Source organism: Cricetulus griseus, chromosome 8, assembly GCF_003668045.3.
Source record: "Cricetulus griseus strain 17A/GY chromosome 8, alternate assembly CriGri-PICRH-1.0, whole genome shotgun sequence".
NCBI classification, from domain to species: Eukaryota; Metazoa; Chordata; class Mammalia; order Rodentia; family Cricetidae; genus Cricetulus; species Cricetulus griseus.
The window spans coordinates 3255302-3276373 of NC_048601.1; the positions used below are offsets into that span (position 1 = coordinate 3255302).

The 21072-nt window shown below is 45.3% G+C and overlaps 1 protein-coding gene across 4 annotated transcripts in view; it reads left to right on the forward strand.

Moving 5' to 3' along the window:
* The window catches only part of Itpr2 (inositol 1,4,5-trisphosphate receptor type 2), a 414122-nt gene that overhangs the window by 59217 nt on the left and 333833 nt on the right, over positions 1-21072 (forward strand). For 3 of the 4 annotated variants that reach the window (XM_027430112.2, XM_035448791.1, XM_035448792.1), the window contains 6 exons: positions 11501-11616; positions 12534-12620; positions 15579-15737; positions 20130-20228; positions 20586-20669; positions 20854-21000. In XM_027430112.2, coding sequence (XP_027285913.1) covers positions 11501-11616; positions 12534-12620; positions 15579-15737; positions 20130-20228; positions 20586-20669; positions 20854-21000 — 692 coding nt within the window. Of the gene's footprint in view, positions 1-2613; positions 2821-11500; positions 11617-12533; positions 12621-15578; positions 15738-20129; positions 20229-20585; positions 20670-20853; positions 21001-21072 lie in introns of those variants that run through there. The other variant, XM_027430113.2, reaches the window with a different exon arrangement.

The following is a 21072-nucleotide window of genomic DNA, read 5'->3' on the forward strand; positions in this document are numbered from 1 at the left end:
AAGTGTGACTCCTACAGTGGTGGTCCTTTTCCTTCTGTGAGGGACCATTCATTCATCGACCAGCCCCAAATTGTGGCCCCGGCTTTTCAGCAACTCCACTACTGTGTCTATGAGGTATTAGGGTGATTGTATATGTGTAATTCAAACTAGATCACTTGAGAAAGGAACGGGGGATGATTTACTATCAGGCCCAGGCAGCTGGAATAAGTCAGTAATTTCTTAAGCTTGTCCATGGAGTCTTGGGTATACAGGGCTATATAATCACTGTATCAATTTTCTGTTGTTCTGACAAAATACCTCAGGCTGCAAACTTATAAAAAAGGGGGCTTATTTAGCTCCCACTATTTGAGGTCTAAGGACGTGGTACAGCCTGGCTGTGTTGAGGACTCCATTTACTACATCATGTGATGACGATGAGAGATTTTATAGCGAGACGGGCAGTAGAGGGTAGGGGGTTCCACAAGAGCGACCTTCATCTCCTTTTGAGGAAGCATCCCCAATGACCTAATTGCCTTCCACTAAACTCCACCCCTTGAAGGTGTCACCACCTGTGAGCCTGGCCAAGTTCCCCACAAGAGTGCTAGGACCCTAGATGAGCCACGTCCAAGCACAGAGTCACTCTGATTATGTTACATTTGTATTTTAAGAACTAGTGATTTGTACCCGTCCTCTGTGCCCCCTGTGTTGTACCTGAGTGCTTGGGTTTTGTTTCCTTACTGTGGTTTTTATGTTTTTGTAAAGCTTGACTGTTGGTGAAAGTACAAGGAAGTATAGATTTTTATGTGTCAGAAAACTTGATGAGCAACTATTCTGCATATTTCTGTCATCATGGGTGGTCTAAAGGGTGCCTCTCTGGGATCCTCATTCCCAACCCTCTTCACTTCCTGGGTGCCAGGCTTTGGAGGTAAAACAAGAACAGAGATTGTCAACTAGTTCTACTGTTGTGCTCTAAAATGTCACAGAAGAGCAAGGAGAACTTCTGATGACTGCTCCTTCGGAAGCTTCGTGGCAGCCTTCTGTTTGCAAAAAGGTTCTGACTGCCTGCACATTGCAGACAGGTGCTAAACGCAGACTCATACGCAGACTTGCTGACGAGTGAAGGTAGCTGGTGGACACTGCTGTAGGAAAGGACAGGCAGAACGAGCAGAGGAGGAGGAGGCATTTAAAGGTTTATTTTTATCTTTATGCATATGAAGTGTGCATGTATGTGTGTGTGTACCATGCGTGTACAGTGCCCACAGAGGTCAGAAGAGGGCATCGAGTCTTCTAGAACTGGAGGCACAGATGGTTGTGAGCTGTTCTGTAGGTGTTGGGACCTGAACCTAGTCCTCTGCAAGAGCAGCAATCACTCATAACCACTGAGCAATCGCTCCAGTCCCACTGAACACTATTGCGACTTTCAGAAGTAAATGTGTTTTGTATTGTAACCCTGCGCAATGCATGTGTGTACACATGTGTGTAACCCTGCGCAATGCATGTGTGTACACGTTACAGTACATGGATGCATTTCTCAAGAGTGGTGCAGTGGTGCTCCTGCTCCCCTTTCCCTGTTCTTCCTGCTCCATTTGGTTCCACTCAGTCGGATCTTTTCCATCCCATTCAGAGGGGATATTAGGATGGAATGGATTGTTTGATTTTGCCATAGACGACACATGCACACATACACACACACACACCACACACACACACACACACACACACACACACACACACACACCACACATACACACACACCACACACACACATACCACACACACACACACACACACACACACACACACACACACACACCACACACACACACACACACACACACACACACACACACACACACACACACACACACACACACACACACCACACACACACCACACACATACACACCAAACACACACAGTACACACACACACACACACACACACACACACACACACACACCCCACACACAATTATATAAGTATCACGTATGGATGCATGCATATAAATTGTTTCCTTTCTTCTCTTTTGGCTCTTGGGTTTGTTTAATGAAATTTAGAGATGTGTATTTGATTCCTGAAATCAATTCATCCATTACACATTTTTTTATAAATCACCATTGTGAACATGTCATATCTATAGTGGGAAAGCTAAGTGAAAAACATTATTCATTGTGTTTTTTCCCCCAATTTCAAATGCTGCTTATCCATTGAAATGGTCTATTGAATGTTAGAATCCAAACCTTAACCAGAATATAAATTATTTATAATCTATTTCTCTTCTTATCCAAATGAAGCTTTGTTTCTAAGTATTTACTCATTAACATTTGAACCAGGAAATTAATCTCAAGAAGATTACGATTTTGTAACATTCTCATTGATGTATTTACCCTTATTTTAGTACATTAACAAAATCCCCCTAAAAACATTCATCAGTTTCTTTTGATGTATGATATCTATTGAACATACGTGTGTATAAATGTGAACATACTCCACAGTTTTTATCTAGAAGTTGTCTGTGTGCACGGCTTTAGTAGGATGGATGAGAAGCGAGCCATTCCTTGCTGTCTGGCCAGTATTTTTCCACTGTTTATACTTGCTGGTCACATTAAGGCTTTGCTGTTAATTGAACAGTCACATCTATTGTGGTGACACTAGGACCTGGATCTTTCTGTGATGATGAAGGAAAGTTTAAGTGCAGAATTCCGAAGGACTCTGTTTGGGGACACGAGGTTTGTGGTGGAAGCTGGTTTCAACTGGTTCTGAGTGACCTCAAGATGCACATGTAGAGTTAAGAACAACGTTTGACGTGAGGCACTTTGCTTCAACATGAAAAAAACGTGTGTGAGTAATTGCTTTGACTCATAGCTGCATAGTGAATTGGGCTTGGAGGCCCTGGTTCAAATTCCAGATCAACTCCTTAGCCCCTTTGTGGGTTTAAGAACTGCGTTTTCATTTCTGTAACCCTGACTGACTCTCAAGAGAGAAGAGAAAACGCTGTTTGTTGCCAGTTTGTAGCACTTTTTACTGTTTACACAGTGTTTGCCGATAGTCAACTGTGTTGAGGGAACAAATGTGACAGGAATGTCTTTACTGTCAAGGTCAGTGCTGTAGTTTGGATCTGGAATGCCACCTCCACAAACCAGGACCCATGTATGGAAAGCTTGGTCCCCAGACTGTGGCTCTACTGTGAGGTAGAGAAGGCTCTATGGTGGGGCCTAGCCAAAAAGTTAGGTGCTGGTCTTCCATGGAAGGGCGGCTTCCCGCCCTCCCCGCCCTTCTCTTTGCTTGCTTTCTGTGAGGTAAGTGGTTCCCTCCATCACATGTTGCCACCATGATTTACTGTGGCACCACAGATCCAAAGGCAGCAGGACCTGTACTTATCATTAACTTGATTATCTCAGGTATTCTGTCACGGTAATGGAACAGAAAGTTGCCTGATATAAGCAGTCATTTGCCAGGGCACTCTAGGTACTGTGTGTGGTTGCTCTTGTCCATACGTGTAATGTGTTCTAATCTGGAGAGTTTTATCAGGAAGAACCTTGACAACTCAGGCTCTGAGGTTTTGCTCCTTTATCTCAGAGAACAGAAGGCTGGATTTTATCTGAGTCCCCTTTGAGGCTTAACACTTTAGCATTGCACAGCCCGGAGCTATGGAAGACGGTTTCTCTTCCCTTCCGCAGTAAGGGCTCTGTGATGGAGGAAGGAGATTGCTGTTTTCATGGGTGCTGGCCTAAGATGTGTTGTGATGAACTTTTCGTGTTTCTTAATGCAGGCCGTCCATTCCTCCTGACCTTTGCAGCCTCCTTAGGCAGGTCCAAGGGAGAGATTTGGTTTGATATTTCCAAAAGAACATACTCTCTCTGATAACTTCTCAACATTGAGAGTCTGATACAGACAGTGCATTTTAAAACGAGTTCCTTAGACTGAAGTAAAAGCCAAGTTACATACAGCTCTGTTGCAGACCAGCTCAGACTACCCCACGGCCAGGTCAGAGATGAGTCGCTGCTGTGGACTGGCCACTTGTCTTCCTGCCTGCTTCCCAAGGAAGTGCTCTAACAACTTCATTCCTCATGGGCAAGGCCACTGGACTCGGCTGTGTCCCCTTCCAAAGAGGAGAGCATTCCCAGAACCTTACCTTACACACCTTCCTCCCCAAGCAGGGAGTGAAGTCTCTGGCAGCAACGTTCCCTAGTTGGCATGAGGTCATTCTACAAGGTGGACGTCCGACTTGCTGAAAGACAGGCTTGCTGATGGGTTAATGCGTTCTACTGCACTTAAGTCTTAAGACACCTCTAAGGAGGACGCATGAGGAAGCCTGCCTTCCCTACACCTTTGGCAAGATGCACTGAGAATTACACACTGGCCTTGACTAGAGTGCTGAAGGTGGTTTCTGGGGGACAGAAACAGCCTCAGGGGCAAATATTTTAGGGGTACGAAGCAAAGCACTTCAAACTTGAGTCAGTGGCTACAGGAAGTGGAGGTGTTGGTTGTTTTCCCGCTGGGTTTCTTCGTGTGTGTGTGTGTGAGTGTGAGTGTGTGTTTCTGGAGCTTGGTGTTATCCCGTGTGGAGTTTCTGCTATACACCATTAAGAGGTTTCAAGGGTCATCCCTCCACACACGTTTGAAATGAGGCTGAAGCAAGTACCTCTGGTGGCTTCACTTCCTTCCAAAGCTCAGCCTTGGCTCTGCAATCCTGTAATACAGTTCCGTGTGTTCTGGTGATCCCCCGCCCCCTTCATAAAATTAGTTTCATTGCTCCCTCATAGCTGTGATTTGCTACTGTTAGGAACCATAATAGAAACACCTGGTGCACAGGGTATCTGATGTGACCCCCTCCCCAAAAGGGGTCACGCCCACAGGTTGAGAACCGCTGTCCCAAGGCGATTAGAGAAGAGGTCCTGATGTTGAGCGGTGGTTTTCCGGACACTGCCTGGTGAACATGTGCCTTGCTGGATAACTGACATACCCTAATACACCATGTTCCTGCAGATTATTGGCCTCCTCGGCGAAGGATAAGCTTGTAAAAGAATTAAACTCAAATCACTTCCTTTTATTTGTGCTTTTCATGATTATTCTATGATACAAACTTTTTTCCTCTTTTTTAAAAAAATTTAATTCATTGAGCCTTGAGATGATGAGGAGGTGGCTGTCTAGTTAAAAATTGGCTCTGAACTAATTTCTGTACTAGTTTCAAGTTGAGAGAATGAACACATGCAGGAATTTGAGGAGCTAACTTTAGTTTTGTTTTTTTAATTTTTTTTTTATTTTTTAAGTTTTTTTTTTTTTTTTAGTTCAAATTAGGAACAAGCTTGCTTCACATGTCAATCCCTTCTCCTCCCCCAACCCCCACCTGCCCCCCACCCCATCCACCCTCCACTCCCCAGGCAGGGTAGGGCCCCTCGATGGGGCTCCCCAAAGTCCACCACATCAACCTTGGCTGGTCCTAGGCCCTCCCCCATGTGTCCAGGCGGAGAGTGCATCCCTTCACGTGGGCTGGGCTCTCAAAGTCCCTTCTTACACCAGGGAAAAATACTGATCCACTACCAGGGGCCCCCTAGAGTGCAGAGGCCTCCTCGTTGACATCCATGTTCAGGGGTCTGGATCAGTCCTGTGCTGGCCTCCCAGACAGCAGTCTGGGGTCCATGTGCTCCCCCTTGTTCAGGCCAGCTGTTTCTGTGGGTTTCACAAGCCTGGTACCGACCCCTTTGATCTTCATTCCTCCCTCTCTGCAACAAGTTCCAGAGTTCAGTTCAGTGTGTATCTGTGGATGTTTGGGTCTCACACTGTAGCCTCAGACTCATGGCAGTCCTCTACGTGAGTGCTTGCATTATAGGTGTGTTGCCCTCAGGTCTCTGGAGAGCTAACTTTAACAGCAGGTTTGGAAAGGTCTGGATAGGTTTGGGTGAGTCTGAATTAGGTGAATTCTGTGAACAAGAAGAGGGCCTGTCTGAGGCGCCACCCTCGCTGGTACTGTGACAGAACCTGCGTGTTTGACTTACAAGGCAGCAGCAAGGGTTTCCTCTGTTCAATGCTGCTGCGTTCCAGAGCCTTCAAGAATTTTATACAAGCTCACGCAGGGCCATCTTCCACCGAAAGGGTGGACACGTTGTTAATTGCACACTCTTGGGGTGTGTTCCGGCTGAACTTAAGATTGCTGGTTTTTTGTGGCTTGCTGAGGGCTTAGTCACCCCTCTGTCTTCATGGGGCTCTGACTGAGAAAGAGGCAACATCACTCATACTGCCTCACACTTATGACAGGCCTTAAAGCTCACAGAGAGATTCCACCTAGATTATCTTTTTGTCTATCTCAGCACCCCTGTGAATTAGGTGGGGGGGGGCATTAGTAACACTCTTGCTAGGCAGTAAATTTAGAATTGGACAACATATCTGACCAGTCCAAGGATAGTATATATTTTCTAACATGCTCTAAAGAAGTCAGTGAGAGAAAACCAGTCACACCTAAGCTCCATCCCAATAACAACTTTTCCACAGAAGGTGTTTGACCTATGTTCCGTCAGTCCAGACTGTCTTGCAGTCCTAATTCTCATGCATATTTACTGACATAAAATGAGAAGTCACCCGTTGGAAGAGTTCCAAGGAGCAGTCTTTATGCTCCTCCAGAGCCCCCATGGGAAACTTTAAGTCCACAGTGAGCTTCCTGAGGGTGGGGGCTGAGTCATAACACCCAAGGCACAGGCAGGACTCCTGGCGGGATTACAATAAGCACCGTCTGATGTCTGGTATTTCCTCACCCATTCAGCCACATACTCAGGCCTCAATGCTGTCTGTACAGATGTTGTCCTAGCTATCCAAAGATGTCATTTCAAAGGAGCAGCATTGGGGTATTCTAAAATTCACCACAACATATATTTCTGTGTCAAAAGACCCCTTCCTGATGAACTATGATAGGAATCTGTAGCAACAGTGAGGGCCCCTACTGCTTCTCTTTCCACAAGTGAATGAGTTGATGAGAATGGCCCACAGGTCACAGGGCTGTGTTATGCATGAACATCAACTTGTGTTTTTGCTGCACCAAGGCAATGTAGTTTCGTTACTGGCCTCATATTTGTCAAAATAATCTACGGCATTAGCTCACAGATGTCCTTTCATGCTTGCTTGTGAACAAACAACTTTAGTATTTATGCTTCGAAAACTTTGTATAACTCTCTTTGTTATTGCTAATATGTAGGAAATAATTTCTGAGCCTTGTAGGATAATGCTGCCAAGGACAACATGTCTCAACGGCAGCCTTTGGTCTTCACAGACATGTGCCAGGTACTTCTGAGTCACATTGCAGCCGTGATGGTCTTCAAGCCTGGGTTAACATTTTGAAGGTGCCATTTTCTGCCTCATATAAACTATTCACTCTCAGGATAGGGTTATATCTTAGTGATAAATCTTAGTGGATTTATAGCTTAGCGCTTACTTAGCATGTGCAAGGCCGTGAGTTCAATCCTCAGCACTGCCAAGCCCAATGAACAAATGTTGATCTATAGTAGTATTTTAGGAATTTATTTAGTTTTGATTTATTTATTTTATTTATTTAGTTTTTTTGAGACAATGTTTTAAAATCATTTTTATTTAGATGTATTTGTGTGTGTGTGTGTGTGTATGTTTGTGTATGTGTGTCTGTGTGTGTCTGTGTGTGTTTGTGTGTGTGTGTGTATGTGTGCAGGTGTGTGTGTGTGTGTGTGTGTATGTGTGTATGTGTGTGTTTGTGTGTGTGTGTGTATGTGTGCAGGTGTGTGTGTGTGTGTTTGTGTGTGTGTGTGTGTGTGTGTGTGTGTGTGTGCATGTGCACATGTGCATGCAGTACCTGTGAAAGCCAAAAGAGGGCATCGGATCACTTGGAACTGGAGTTACAGGTGGTTGGTTGTGAGTTGTTCACTGTGGGTACTGGAAACCAAACTTGGGTCCTCTGGAAGAGCAGGAGGTCTTTTAACCACCAACCCATCTCTTCAGCTTCATATTGGTATTTTTAAAGTTTGAAATTATGGATTGCTTTTCTGGTTATTAAAGTGGAACGATTGGGCTGGAGAGACGGCTCAGGGGTTAAGAGCACCGGCTGTTCTTCCAGAGGTCCTGAGTTCAATTCCCAGCAATCACATGGTAGCTCACAACCATCTGTGATGTGATCTGGTGCCCTCTTCTGGCCTGCAGGGATACATGCAGAAAGAACACTGTATTCATAATTAACAAATAAACCTTAAAATAAAGGAAGTGGGGCAATTGATAGACTTTGTGGTCCAAACAAGATGACTTAGTAGGTAAAGGGCTCTCTCTGCTGTATCATGACATGTGCTTTATTCCTGGAACTGACAAGGTAGAAGGAGAGAACCAACTTCTACAAGTTATTCTCTGGCTTCCACAGTGTCCAAACCAACCAACCAACCAACCAACCAGTGAATAGAATCTATGTATATAATTATAAGGTCATTATGTCTCCTGTTTTATTTTTAATTTCTTAAACATGCTAGTCATACTCCTTGTCTTAGGGTTCTGTTGCTATGAAGAGACACCATGACCGTGGCAATTCATATAAAGGAAAGCTTTTGGTTGGGGCTGGCTTATGGCTCAGAGGTTTAGTTCATTATCCTTATGGTGGGAAGCAAGATGGCACACAGGCAGAGAGGGAGAGAAAGAGAGAGAGAGAGAGAGAGAGAGAGAGAGAGAGAGAGAGAGAGAGAGAGAGACAGAGACAGAGACACAGAGACAGAGACAGAGACAGACACAGTTAGAGAGACTCTGGGCCTGGCTTGAGCATTTGAAACCCTAAAGCCCACCCTCTGTGACACTCTTCCTTCAACAAGGCCCACAATTCCTAATCTCTGCTAAGTAAAACCACTCCCTGATGACCAAACATTCAAATACATGAGCCTGTGGTAGCATTCTTACTCAAACCACCACAGCCCTTGATCATTTTATACCATTAGAACAGTTAAGACTGTGGCTGAATGGATATTTGACTCTACTGAATTTTATTTTTTTTTTGATATACACTTAAAGCGAGACTGTCTCTAAATAGTAGTAGCACATTTGTTAAAACACAGTAAGTTTTTTTTTAAGGATGTTTTGTTTTAGTTTATTTATTTATTTATTTATTTATTTATTTATTTATTTATTTATTTATTTGTGACAGAGTCTTACTACATAGCCCAGGCTGTCCTGGAACTCACTATGTAAACCAGGCTGACCTTGAACTCACAGAGATCTGCCTGCCCGTGCCTCCCAAGTGCTGGGATTAAAGAAGGTGTGTGTCACCATGACCATCAGAATTTTTTTATTGTATATGAGCCCTTGGCCTTTATGTATGTGTGTGCATGCCTGTTGCCCAAGAAGGTCAGAAGAGGGTGTTGGGTCCCCAGAATTTGAGCCATCCCTGGCTGAGTTACTCTGCCACTGAGCCATCTTTCCGGCCCCTCGTTTATTGCTCTGTCATGTGTGTTGTCAGGGTGTCAGACTCTAGAGGGAGTTGGACCACTGGACATGTCTGCATTGGGGTGGGCAGCAGAGTCCCTGGCTGGGATCCGGGGCCATGTAAGTGGAGGCAGGAGGCTGGGCAGCAGGCAGCCATCGCTTCCTTCCCTCTGACCATGGCTGGTGTGACAGCTGCTATTGAGAATTTTATCACTGAATCAGGAGGAGCATCCGGGACCCTCAGCCCTTGGGAGTTGACCCGTGTTTTGTGTTGAGATCACTCGAGCACACGAGCACCCGAGACCTGCTGAGCCCGCTCTTCCCATTAGGAAGGGGTCACTGCTGAGCTCTTCCGTTTTGGAGACATCACTACCATGGTTGCCTATGATTGTGGTCTCCAGCCTACAGATTTAGGTATTTGGAAATCAGGACCACAGTTTTGGCTTTTGTTTTGTTTGATTTTTTTCCCCTTCCTATTATACTGTCTCTCAGATTTTCACCATGTTCACCCCAGGTATTTGGAGCCCAGGGGATCCGAATGGATGGCTGCAATGGTCATGTGGTTATTTCTTGCATCAAATATACTGAACATGGACAAGCAATACAGGGGCAGATACAGCATCTTTTTTGTTTGTTTTGTTTTGAGGTGGAGTAGTCCAGGCTGGCCTTGAACTCACCATCTAACTGTCTCTGCCTCCTGAGTGTTGGGACTCATGACAATTAAATACCTCATCAAGCCAGGCATGGTTGTACCAAGCTTTCTTTTGGGCCACAAATCAGCTCCCAAATCATGACATGGGGACTTATTCTTAGTTATGAATGCTTGGCCTTATCTTAGATCTTACTTTGATCTGTTTATCTAGGGCTTTTTTTTTTTTTACCTTTCTTTCTTTCTTTCTTTCTTTCTTTCTTTCTTTCTTTCTTTCTTTCTGTGTTTCTTTCTTTCTTTCTTTTTTTTTTTTTGGTCTTTCGAGACAGGGTTTCTCTGTGGCTTTGGAGCCTGTCCTGGCACTAGCTCTGGAGACCAGGCTGGCCTCGAACTCACAGAGATCCACCTGCCTCTGCCTCCTGAGTGCTGGGATTAAAGGCATGCGCCACCAACGCCCCTGTGTTTCTTTCTTTCGCCGCTTCCTGTGCCTGGCTTCTGGTCCCAGGAGTGTCTCTCTCTCCCTCATTCTATCTTCCTTTCCCCTTCTCTTTTGGTCTTCTCAAGCCTAGATTTCCCCTATTTATTCTCCCTGCCTGTCATCCCTGCCTACCTTTCTCTGCCTACCTATTTGCTGTTCAGCTCCTTATTAGACCAATTAGGAACCTTAGGCAGGCACAGTGAAACAACTACACATCTTTTCAATTAAACAAATGCAACATAAATAAAAGTAACACATCTTTTTTTTTTTTTTTTTTTTTTTTTTTTGAGACAGGGTTTCTCTGTGTAGCTTTTGGAGCCTGTCCTGGCACTCGCTCTGTAGACCAGGCTGGCCTCGAACTTACCGAGATCTGCCTGCCTCTGCCTCCTGAGTGCTGGGATTAAAGGTGCTTGCCACCAACGCCCAGCTTACATCATTAAACAAACGCAGCATAAACAAATGTAACACACCTTCACATAGTTACAGTAATATTCTACAGCATAAACAAAAGTAACACATCTTTAAATGGTTAACCATTCCACAACATGTGGTGGCTTGTGCCTGCTGCCCTAGTACTGTCAAGGGAAAGACAGGAAGGCCCGGAAATCAAGACCATCTTGTCTACCTAGTAAGATGGAGGTCAGCCTGGGCTACATGAGACCCCGTCTCAAAAATCCAAAGCCAACTACAATAAGAATTGCCTTCTCCAGACACGTCATTGACTTCCTCATGAATTACACTAGCTAGAATGTTTCACAAAACACTAATGAAGAAGCATCTGTTTTAATGAAACAGTTTAATGAACAGTTTAAAACAGTTTAATGAAACTGTTTTAAGTAGGTATTTGAAAAGGATGTTATAGAGTGCATTAAGACTGTCCCCAAATACTAAAAGATATTCATGTCTCAAACTAGGCTTACAAAGGGTGTCTAGAAAGTACCCAGAGCCTTAGTCACACTGCTCCGTTTGTTTCTCAGACTGCCTTTTCAAGGTCTGCCCCATGAATCGATACTCTGCCCAGAAGCAATATTGGAAAGCCAAGCAGGCGAAGCAAGGAAACCACACAGAGGCTGCCCTGCTGAAGAAGCTTCAGGTAAGTCGCTGCCCTCTTTCTCCGAGGCTCGCCCCTGAGGCTGGCCCGAGAGCAACAATAACAAGCAGGCACCGGGCCGCTCGCCTTGCTGATTTCACCATTGTGTAGAGATTTCAGTTAGAGCTCAGGCAGAGTGCAGAGGTAAGTAGTTTTCCGTTGTAGGGCGTACCTACTTATTTCCTGGCATGTGGGCAACACATCCCCACTGTTATTTTTTAAGGTGTGCCGGGCTAATTCTCAACTTCTCACCAAACCAAAAAGGAATTAAAAAAACCCTGACTGTTAAATCTAATTATATTTTACCCTTTATAGTACTTTTTCCCCCCTAACAGTCTATAGAGAAAAAATAATATATATATATATATATATAGTTTGACTGAGTCTGAATTTGATAATACTAAGTTTTGTATCATTTAAATCCTAGGTACTCTCAGGACTGAAAGCTATATTTTGAGGTTTTAATTTACCTGCTTTTCTAACAGTTTCACATCATACTGTAGAGAAGTTTCTAGTTCCACAGAACCTTCTACTTAACTGAAATTTGCAGTATAGAAACAAATGGTCCAAGACAGGTTTGGCTGTATTCAGCATAGATTGTAAAGTTGCTGCCACACTTGGGGTGGGGTGGCTTGGGGGAGATCTGGGAGCCTAGTGTAAATGTACCCCCAATTACAAAAAACTTCCTTGCTGGACATGGTGGTATGTGCATTAACCCCAGCACTATGCAGGCAGAGGCAGGCAGGTCTCTGAGCTTGAGTCTAGCTGAGCCTACAGAGTAAGTTCCGGGACAGCCAGGGCTACACAGAGAAACCGTCTGAAATCCAGCTCTCTAATAACACAGCCTGTCTGCTTTATTCTTGTTACTAAGTCTCTGCTTGCTATGCTTCCACACTGAATACTTGGTCGTCCTCTTGCAGCATGCTGCTGAGCTGGAGCAGAAACAGAATGAGTCGGAGAACAAGAAACTGTTGGGAGAAATCGTGAAATACAGCAACGTTATACAAGTAAGTCTTCATTTTGTCATCAGAGAGGGAAGTCCTTTATGGGTGAGCCGTCAAACTACCCACATGTCAAGCTGTATGAAGCATTTGTGATACCGTGTTCTTCTTTGGAGGGGATGATGATTAGTCTGAGGCTTTCAGTGAACATGCATCATATCATGTATGTATTGAATACATCTTGTGCCAGGCCCAATGGCGCTGGCCTGCAAGTCCCGAACATAGGCGATCCGTGCAGGCACTCGGAAAACTGATCTCTTGGTGGGAGCTTAAGTTACCAAAGGTAAGACTGTGCAGGAGGGTTTGTAAGGCCCAGAAGACATAGTCCTTTAGGTGGATGGGCTGATGCTTGATGATTTCCCGGGGTCAAGGGGAAAGTTTTCGTATTGTACATTTATTTAACAGGCAATATTGCTTTGGCTTCCAGTCCTCATTGTCAGGGTGCACATTGACTTATCTCAACTGCACCCCCCCTTCATTCAGATCTTTTAGGCTTCTTTTGTTTGTTTGTTTGCTAGCAAGTGCCCCACCTTGTTCCAAAGAAGAATGTGAGGCCTTTTCCAAGAAACACACAGCACATTGGTAGATAAAGCACCAGTTGCCAAGGGAGGCAGCTGGGTGGAAGGGAAAATAATGGTGGCTGGACGAGGTGAAGTAAAAAATGAGGCTTGCTTACAAAGCTCAGTAAAACCCAGCCAAGACACCGCTGTCACTGTGACCCCAGCCCAAGGCACTGCTGTCACTGTGACCCCAGCCCAAGGCATTGCTGTCACTGTGACCCCAGCCCAAGGCATTGCTGTCACTGTGACCCCAGCCCAAGGCATTGCTGTCACTGTGACCCCAGCCCAAGGCACCGCTGTCACTGTGACCCCAGCCCAAGACACCGCTGTCACTGTGACCCCAGCCCAAGGCATTGCTGTCACTGTGACCCCAGCCCAAGACACTGCTGTCACTGTGACCCCAGCCCAAAGCATTGCTGTCACTGTGACCCCAGCCCAAGACACCGCTGTCACTGTGACCCCAGCCCAAGACACCACTGTCACTGTGACCCCAGCCCAAGGCATTGCTGTCACTGTGACCCCAGCCCAAGACACCGCTGTCACTGTGACCCCAGCCCAAGACACCACTGTCACTGTGACCCCAGCCCAAGGCATTGCTGTCACTGTGACCCCAGCTCAAGGCACTGCTGCTGCTGCTTGGCCACAGGAGGGACCCTGCTAGAGCCCCGGTAGTGGAGGTCTGTAGCATAGAGCCCATCTGGGGACTGGAAGCACATTCATTCCCAGAAGTGAGATCAGGAAAATGTTTCCCTTGAGTGCTCATAAAGAAGACACTGTTTAAAATGGTAAACACCACCCTGCACAGGTTCCTTACAGTAATCACCACAATGAGGCACTTAACAAGGCCACATTAAAGAATAATGTCTCCTGGTGTTCTGTCATGGACAAATGGCAGTGTGCCAGAGGGCAGGGCAAAGCTGTTCCCCACAGGACAGGGTGGAGGGCGTGACTTTCGGCTTGGTGGGACTGCACATCCCCTAAGTAGACTTCCAGAGATGATGTCTCTTCACTGAGCTTTGGTGACTCATTTAAGCTCCTTGTCAAGTACTTCAAGTACAATGCTTGTCTTACTTAGGGGCTGCGTTCTGTGCTTTGACATGGATCCTGGAGGTACATACTAAGGCTTGAGGGTGTGTGTGTGCAGGTATGCATGTGTGTGCATGTGTTTATGTGTGTGTATGCCTGGGTATGTATGCATGTGTGCATGTATGCATATGTGTGCATGTGTGTGTATGCATGTGCGTGCATACATATGCATGTCTGTGCATACGTGTGTGCATGTATGCATATGTATGCATGTGTGTGCATGTGTGTGCATGCATGCATGTGCATGTCTGTGTGCATACATGTGTGTGCATGTGCATGTCTGTGTGCATACGTGTGTGTGCATGCGTGTGTTTGTGTGTGTGTGTGTGTGTGTGTGTGTGATGTGTGTGTGTGTGTGTGTGTGTGTGTGTGTAAGCCTGAAGTCAGCCTCATCTCAGGTGTTGTTCTTAGGAGCTGCCCCATGGTGTTTTTGGAGACTAGGTCTCTCACAGCCTGGACTTGTGGATCCAGCTAGGCAGGCTGCCAGGGAGCCCAGGGATACACTTCCCGAGTGCTGGGGTTACAAGTGTGTGCCTCCTCATCCTGCTTTCGGTTTTGATTTTTTAACTTGGGGGATTGAACTTGGGCCCTCAGGCTTGTAAGGCAGCACTTGACCAGTTGAGCTAGTTCCCAGACCCATGGTTTTTCATGCCTTCATTAGTACAATAAGAACCAAGGGTAGGGCCTGGAGTTTTACAAAAAGATAATTCTTGTTTTTTCAATTAAAAAATTGCCATTTTACTTTGAAATAACTTCTGCCTCATCTTATGGGTACTAAAATGTCCCTTCTCTTTTGGCTGATTTTGAAACTAGATGGGAAGTTTGCCTTTGTAGTTCTACCCAATAAGGTTATATTTTGGGAAGACTGTCTATGGTGTCCATGGGGAAGGGAGAGGTGAGGACCAGTGTGAGTTAGTGCTGTCGATGGGCAGGGTGCTTAGGGTGTGGCGTAGGCCTCTGATTTTCTTCAGCAGATTCTGCTTGTGTGGCTGTAAGAGTATTGGAAATGGGTGAGGTTCAGGCAGCTTCCGGGTCTTTTTTGGAAAGCCTGATTTTAGTCTGCTATTTCTCAGTGGATGAAGGTGTCTTCAGTGTCCCCTGGGGTATCTTCCACGCACAGTCACCATCACCCTTGAAGCAGAACTTGGGGTGGAGACGAGGAGGAGACAGGCAGGCAGGTTGGCAAGTTGGAGGTTGCTGAGCCTTAAAGTAGCTCCCGTGTTTAGTTTCCAGCATGAGTTGTGGTGTGTGGATTTATGAATGCAGCTACCCGAGGAGACCACAGATACAGGCTCTAACACTCATCTTTCCTCTGCAGCTACTGCATATAAAAAGCAACAAGTACCTGACTGTCAACAAGAGGTTGCCTGCTCTGCTGGAGAAGAATGCCATGCGCGTGTCCTTGGATGCCGCAGGGAACGAAGGGTCCTGGTTCTACATCCATCCCTTCTGGAAGCTGAGAAGCGAGGGTGATAATGTATGTGTGGGCAAAACCAAGGGAGAAGCAAACAACCCACGGTGTGCTAGAGAACTCCGAAAGTACAGTCTTCAGCCAGTTAACTCTAAACTACTTAAGTTAGCATAGGGAATGATGGGCTGCATTATGGCGGTTTTACATATATGTGTCATTCATTGCACTTTCTAACACGTTTGGCGTTAGCATTGTTTTACTAGGTTAAGTGCATTTGTTTACAATATAGGCCACGCTCAGAAATCACAGGACAGTTAATCAAGTTAGCAGAGAGCCATGGCAATGTTCTGTTCAGTATCTTCACAGACAACTTCTTACAGTGTTGTCACAGTGTGCAGGGTTTGAGGGACTGTGACATCTGCCCACTGTCAATGACAATAAACTGGGGTGTATAAATGGCTGTGATGTCGCCAGAGCTTAGATCAGTGGTTCTCAACCTTCCTAATGCTGTGACCCTTTAATAAGTTCCTCATGTTGTGGTGACCCCAACCATAAAATCATTTTCGTTGTTGCTCCATAACTGTAATTTTGCTACTGTTATGAATCATAATGCAAACACCTGTGTTTTCCTATGAGATGGTCTTAGGTGACCTCTGTGAAAGGGTCATTCAAGCTCCAAAGGGGTTGTGAGCCACAGGTTGGGAACCACTGGCTTAGATCTTTTCTGCTATTTTGTGGAAGAGAAAAAAAGTGAGATAATTCCATAGGAATCATTGCCTCATCTTCTCTATTTATGGAGATGGCTCCTCATCTTCTCTATTTATGGAGATGGCTCCTCATCTTCTCTATTTATGGAGATGCTTCTCACTATATTCTTGCCTGACTTGTAATATAGCATAGGCTGACCTCAAACTGGTATTGGTCCTCCTGCCTCAGCATCAGCCTACTGACTGCTGGGATTCTAGTTGTGCATTGCCACACCTGGTTAACAATTTGACATTTTTGTGGTAGTCCTTAGCTCCTGGAAGATGCTCAGTAAAGACAGGTTTATAAGTAGAACTCCACACAAATGCCAGGTGATCAATACTTGCCGTGTGGAAAAGCTCATATGAATTCTGACTGAAGTGAAAATGTAATTCTCCTGCCATGTTTCACAATCAGTACTTGGGTTGCATCTTTAGTGTGTTTGGAGGTATTTCTTATGTGAGAATTGTCTTCTTTTTATAGAGAATCTCTTTTTTTCCCTCAGTGAATTTTAAAGTACAAATTCAATTCTACAGGACACAAGCGCCATGATTTAATTGGGTTAGTAATTTTTCTGGTGATGCTTTCCTTAGGTAAGGTCTGTGCTGCATGGCATGCAGGGATGGACTGGATTCTTGGGAAACTAGTTCTCCCTTCCACTGCTTACTTTTGATATGAAGTGATGTGTGCTGGCAGCATGGCGCGTCCTTACACTGGATTTGTAGTTAATTACACTCAACTCTCAATCATTCAAGGGCTAAAATGTAGTTTGGGAACTATCCACTTCTCTTGTAATGGTGTCCCCAACCCCCAACTCCTCTATAGGTGGTTCATGAAAACCAAACGTCAAATCAAACAAATCCTAACTACGCTCAAACTAAAAGAGTGTGATGACATGGTGAAATGAGCCTCTCTCTGCCTTCGGGTTGCTGTGAATTTCATGGTTCCCTCTGCTGATTCCTCCTTTGACTTTCTCTCCTTGCTTGCAAGCCACTTGATAGTATCAGGAGAGAGTTGAATGTAACAACTACTTTAGACAATTAGTTTCAGCAGAAACAAACCTTGTCTTTGTGGCCGCCCCACAGTGCGTTAAGTTGTTCTTTTCTGGATGCACTCCACAAAGTCCCGCTGCCACAGTCTTCCACCTTCTTGCTGAAACCGTCACTGTGTTCGTTCACCTCTATGTGGCTTTGTGTGTGATGAACGTTGCCGAGGAAGGCTGGCATGCCCACAGCCTTGTGTCAGCCTTGCACGGACTTGTATGCAACTCTTGTTTTCTTGGCTAGGAACAGGCAGCGTTTTAAAACATCAGACTGTAGTTTATTGAAGGCAGTTTTGCCAATGCTGTCTCTTTGAGTGGTTTAATTATGACTGAGTTTCTGCGTAAGTATCTTAAATGGAGAGGAAATTGCAATGTTCAGAGGAATTTTAAAATTGCAGTTTGGTATTTAGCAATGAGCGAAGGAGAGACTTAGGTTGTGTGTAACCAACAAGAAGTCCTCGGGGCTCAAGTGGAGAATGATGCAGATGGCGGCCTGGAGTGCACGCTGTTCCTTGAGCTAAGTGCACGAAGGTGCACTAGGTAGGATGCATGGTTTGGGGGAAACGGGTTCACAGGTCCCTTCACTGTCAGCTGTATAGAAAGTCCTTCACTGCTGCTAAGTTACTAGAAAAACCACCGAGGACACTGGTGAGCCGAAAACATGGGTATTTCATTTCCACGTGTCCTCTTCATGTTTGAGCATTTAACTCTTTTCCTTTTTAGTCTTGACCTGAGAAGACAAGGGTCCTTTGCCCTGATGTAGATTTAGAAGCATAAAGAGGTAGAATTCTTGAAGTCAGTAGAAAATTCTAACTCACGGTGAGGAACTCTGGCAGGCAGATTTTGTGATTTCACAAAATGACAAGCCTGGCATTTGTAGCAGAGGCAGAGATAGGGCATTGGTGTTTTCTGATTCCCACTGTGAGGTTCCTCTTACTGTCCCAAATGACACTCAGAGCAGGGACAGCCAGCTGCAGGTGGCATCGTTATCAGTGAAATCCCATCTGCAGCGTGACATGGTCACTGCATAGACCCAACAGAAGTCTTTGGGATTATAAGATGTAAAAGCAAAGGGCCTCGCCCTCTGGTTATGCATCAAATAGAGTTTCTTAGGGTCCGTCAGGCCTGAAGCCTCACTCTTCTGAGAATAATTCCAACACATCTAGTAATGCGAATTCCCCGAGATTATGGACTGTTTCTTATACACACGTTTTCCCTAGTCCCTCTTCAGTGCTATCTAAAAAATGATATACTTTATTTTCTGTAAATGAGTGTTTGCTGGCATCTGTGTTTGGAAGGTGGGATGAGGTCTACAGGCCTGTCCTACAAACAGCAGGCACTCATCCCACAAAGCCAAGGGCACCTTCCTGCGCTGGGTTACTGAACTTGAGGCTTCTTGGACACAGATAGGTCTCTAGATGCAGCGTGCGGCAACACAGCTCCTCAATAGTACACATTTAGGGTCATGGGACACTGAAAATGTGAGCGTGTGTTTTGGTTAAGGTACATGGAGATGTCCCAAGTCCCAATTGTTTTCTCATTTATGTAACAAAGCAATCTTTAATTGTTCTAACATGTAATTGGTATGAAACATGCAAAGGGAAGGTTTTTGATTTTGCTTCAGAGTGGGAAAGCCCCACAGCTGGGAAAGTAGATGCCACAAAACCGTCTTCTAAAGAAATTAAGGGTGGCTGGAGAGACGGCTCAATGGTTAAGAGCACTGGCTGCTCTTCCAGAGGTCCTGAGTTCAATTCCCAGCAACCACATGGTGGCTCACAACCATCTATAGTGTGATCTGATGACCTCTTTTGGCATAAAGGTGAATATACAGATAGAAAACACACACACACACACACACACACACACACACACACACACACACACACAAAATAAATCTTAAAAAAGAAAAGCAAAAACAAACAAAAAAGAACTAGCACAAGTCTCTCCAGTTACTAAAATCACACTGTTATTGCCATTAAGAAAAGGTAAATTCAATTCCCTCAAGTCTAATTAGATATAAAGATATTTGCATGTAAAATAGACATTGCTCTTATCACACAGATGACTATAAATACAGACTTAGATTTTTTTAGTACTTTCCCCTGGAACCCTGATAATTCTTATTTTAAAAGAAACACAGGCTCCTACAGTTTTGGTTTTAGACATTTCAAGTAAAAGGGAACCGAAAGCTCCAGGCCTGACAAAGCATAGATTTTTCCAAGGTTGTGCCCTGCTTTGTATTTCCTGAACCCAGAGGTCAGATGCTTCATAATTCTGAGATTCGGGATGATTAGTTAAGCAGACCCACAGCCTTTCGGTGGAGTGGGAGCACCGCCTTTCGGTGGGGAGGGAGCATGGAGGGATGTGTTCTCTGCTACCCTGGTGAGATTCTGAAGCTTGGCTAGAAGGAACATCGTGGTAGCTGCCTTCACTGTGTCAGCCGCAAGGACTTTTGGGAAGAAAATCGCCTGATTCTGACCTCTGAGAAGCCCCAGGTGACATGGAGACTAACGGGGACTAGGGTTTGGCAGGCATGGAACACTGAACATGCTTCTCAGGGAGAAGAGTCAAGTCACAATCTGTAGAATGACAGGACCGGGAGGCAGGCTGCTGGTGAGGACTGCTGGGGTGTTTCCAGCCTCAGAGCATCAGGGTGTGTTTCTGATTCCCAGATCGTCGTAGGAGATAAAGTTGTTCTGATGCCGGTGAACGCTGGGCAGCCCCTGCATGCCAGCAATGTGGAACTCCTGGACAACCCAGGCTGCAAAGAGGTGAGTCCAGGTGGGAGAGGAAGGGGTGCTGATTTTCTCTAGGGGGAGGGAGGAAGAGAGTAGGACAGAGGAAGGGAGACAGAAAGGAGAGGAGGGAGAGAGGGAGGGAGGGAGGGAGGGAGGGAGGGAGGGCGTGTTGTTTCTTGATTCTCTTGAGCACCATGCTGGCAGTGTTAGCACCCTTGGGCGTCTGTAGGTACTGCCTGTCTTGAATGGTTCTTTGAAGATGTTTTTTATTGAGGCCCACACTTTGCTGTCCATAGTTGTCTTTTTTCTTCTCCTGTTTGGAATGGTGATTTTTGGTACAGAACACAGAGTCTACTGTCTTATGTCTTTAACATTTGTCTCCACCAATAGGTGAATGCTGTCAATTGCAACACTAGCTGGAAAATCACTTTATTCATGAAATTCAGCTCCTATCGTGAGGATGTGTTGAAAGGGGTGAGTAAGCCCTCCATACAAACCTTTATTCTCAAGCGCCAGTAATCTGACATGTGCTCAGAGCCTTCAAGGATAGGCGAAGGCCCTGCAGCCCAGAGTGCCCAGGTCAGAAAGGAACTGCAGGACCCCCAGTTTCCTGGTGGTGACCACTGGATGGTTACCATTTCCTCACCTGTTTCTCCAGGGTGATGTCGTGAGACTGTTTCATGCCGAACAAGAGAAGTTTCTGACCTGTGATGACTACGAGAAAAAACAGCACATTTTCCTTCGGACGACCTTGCGTCAGTCAGCAACGTCAGCTACTAGTTCTAAAGCACTCTGGGAAATAGAGGTATGTACTTTTGGGGGGGAGGAGGTTTGCTAAATATTTATATAAAAAGATAAAGATCATCAGGCTGTTGGC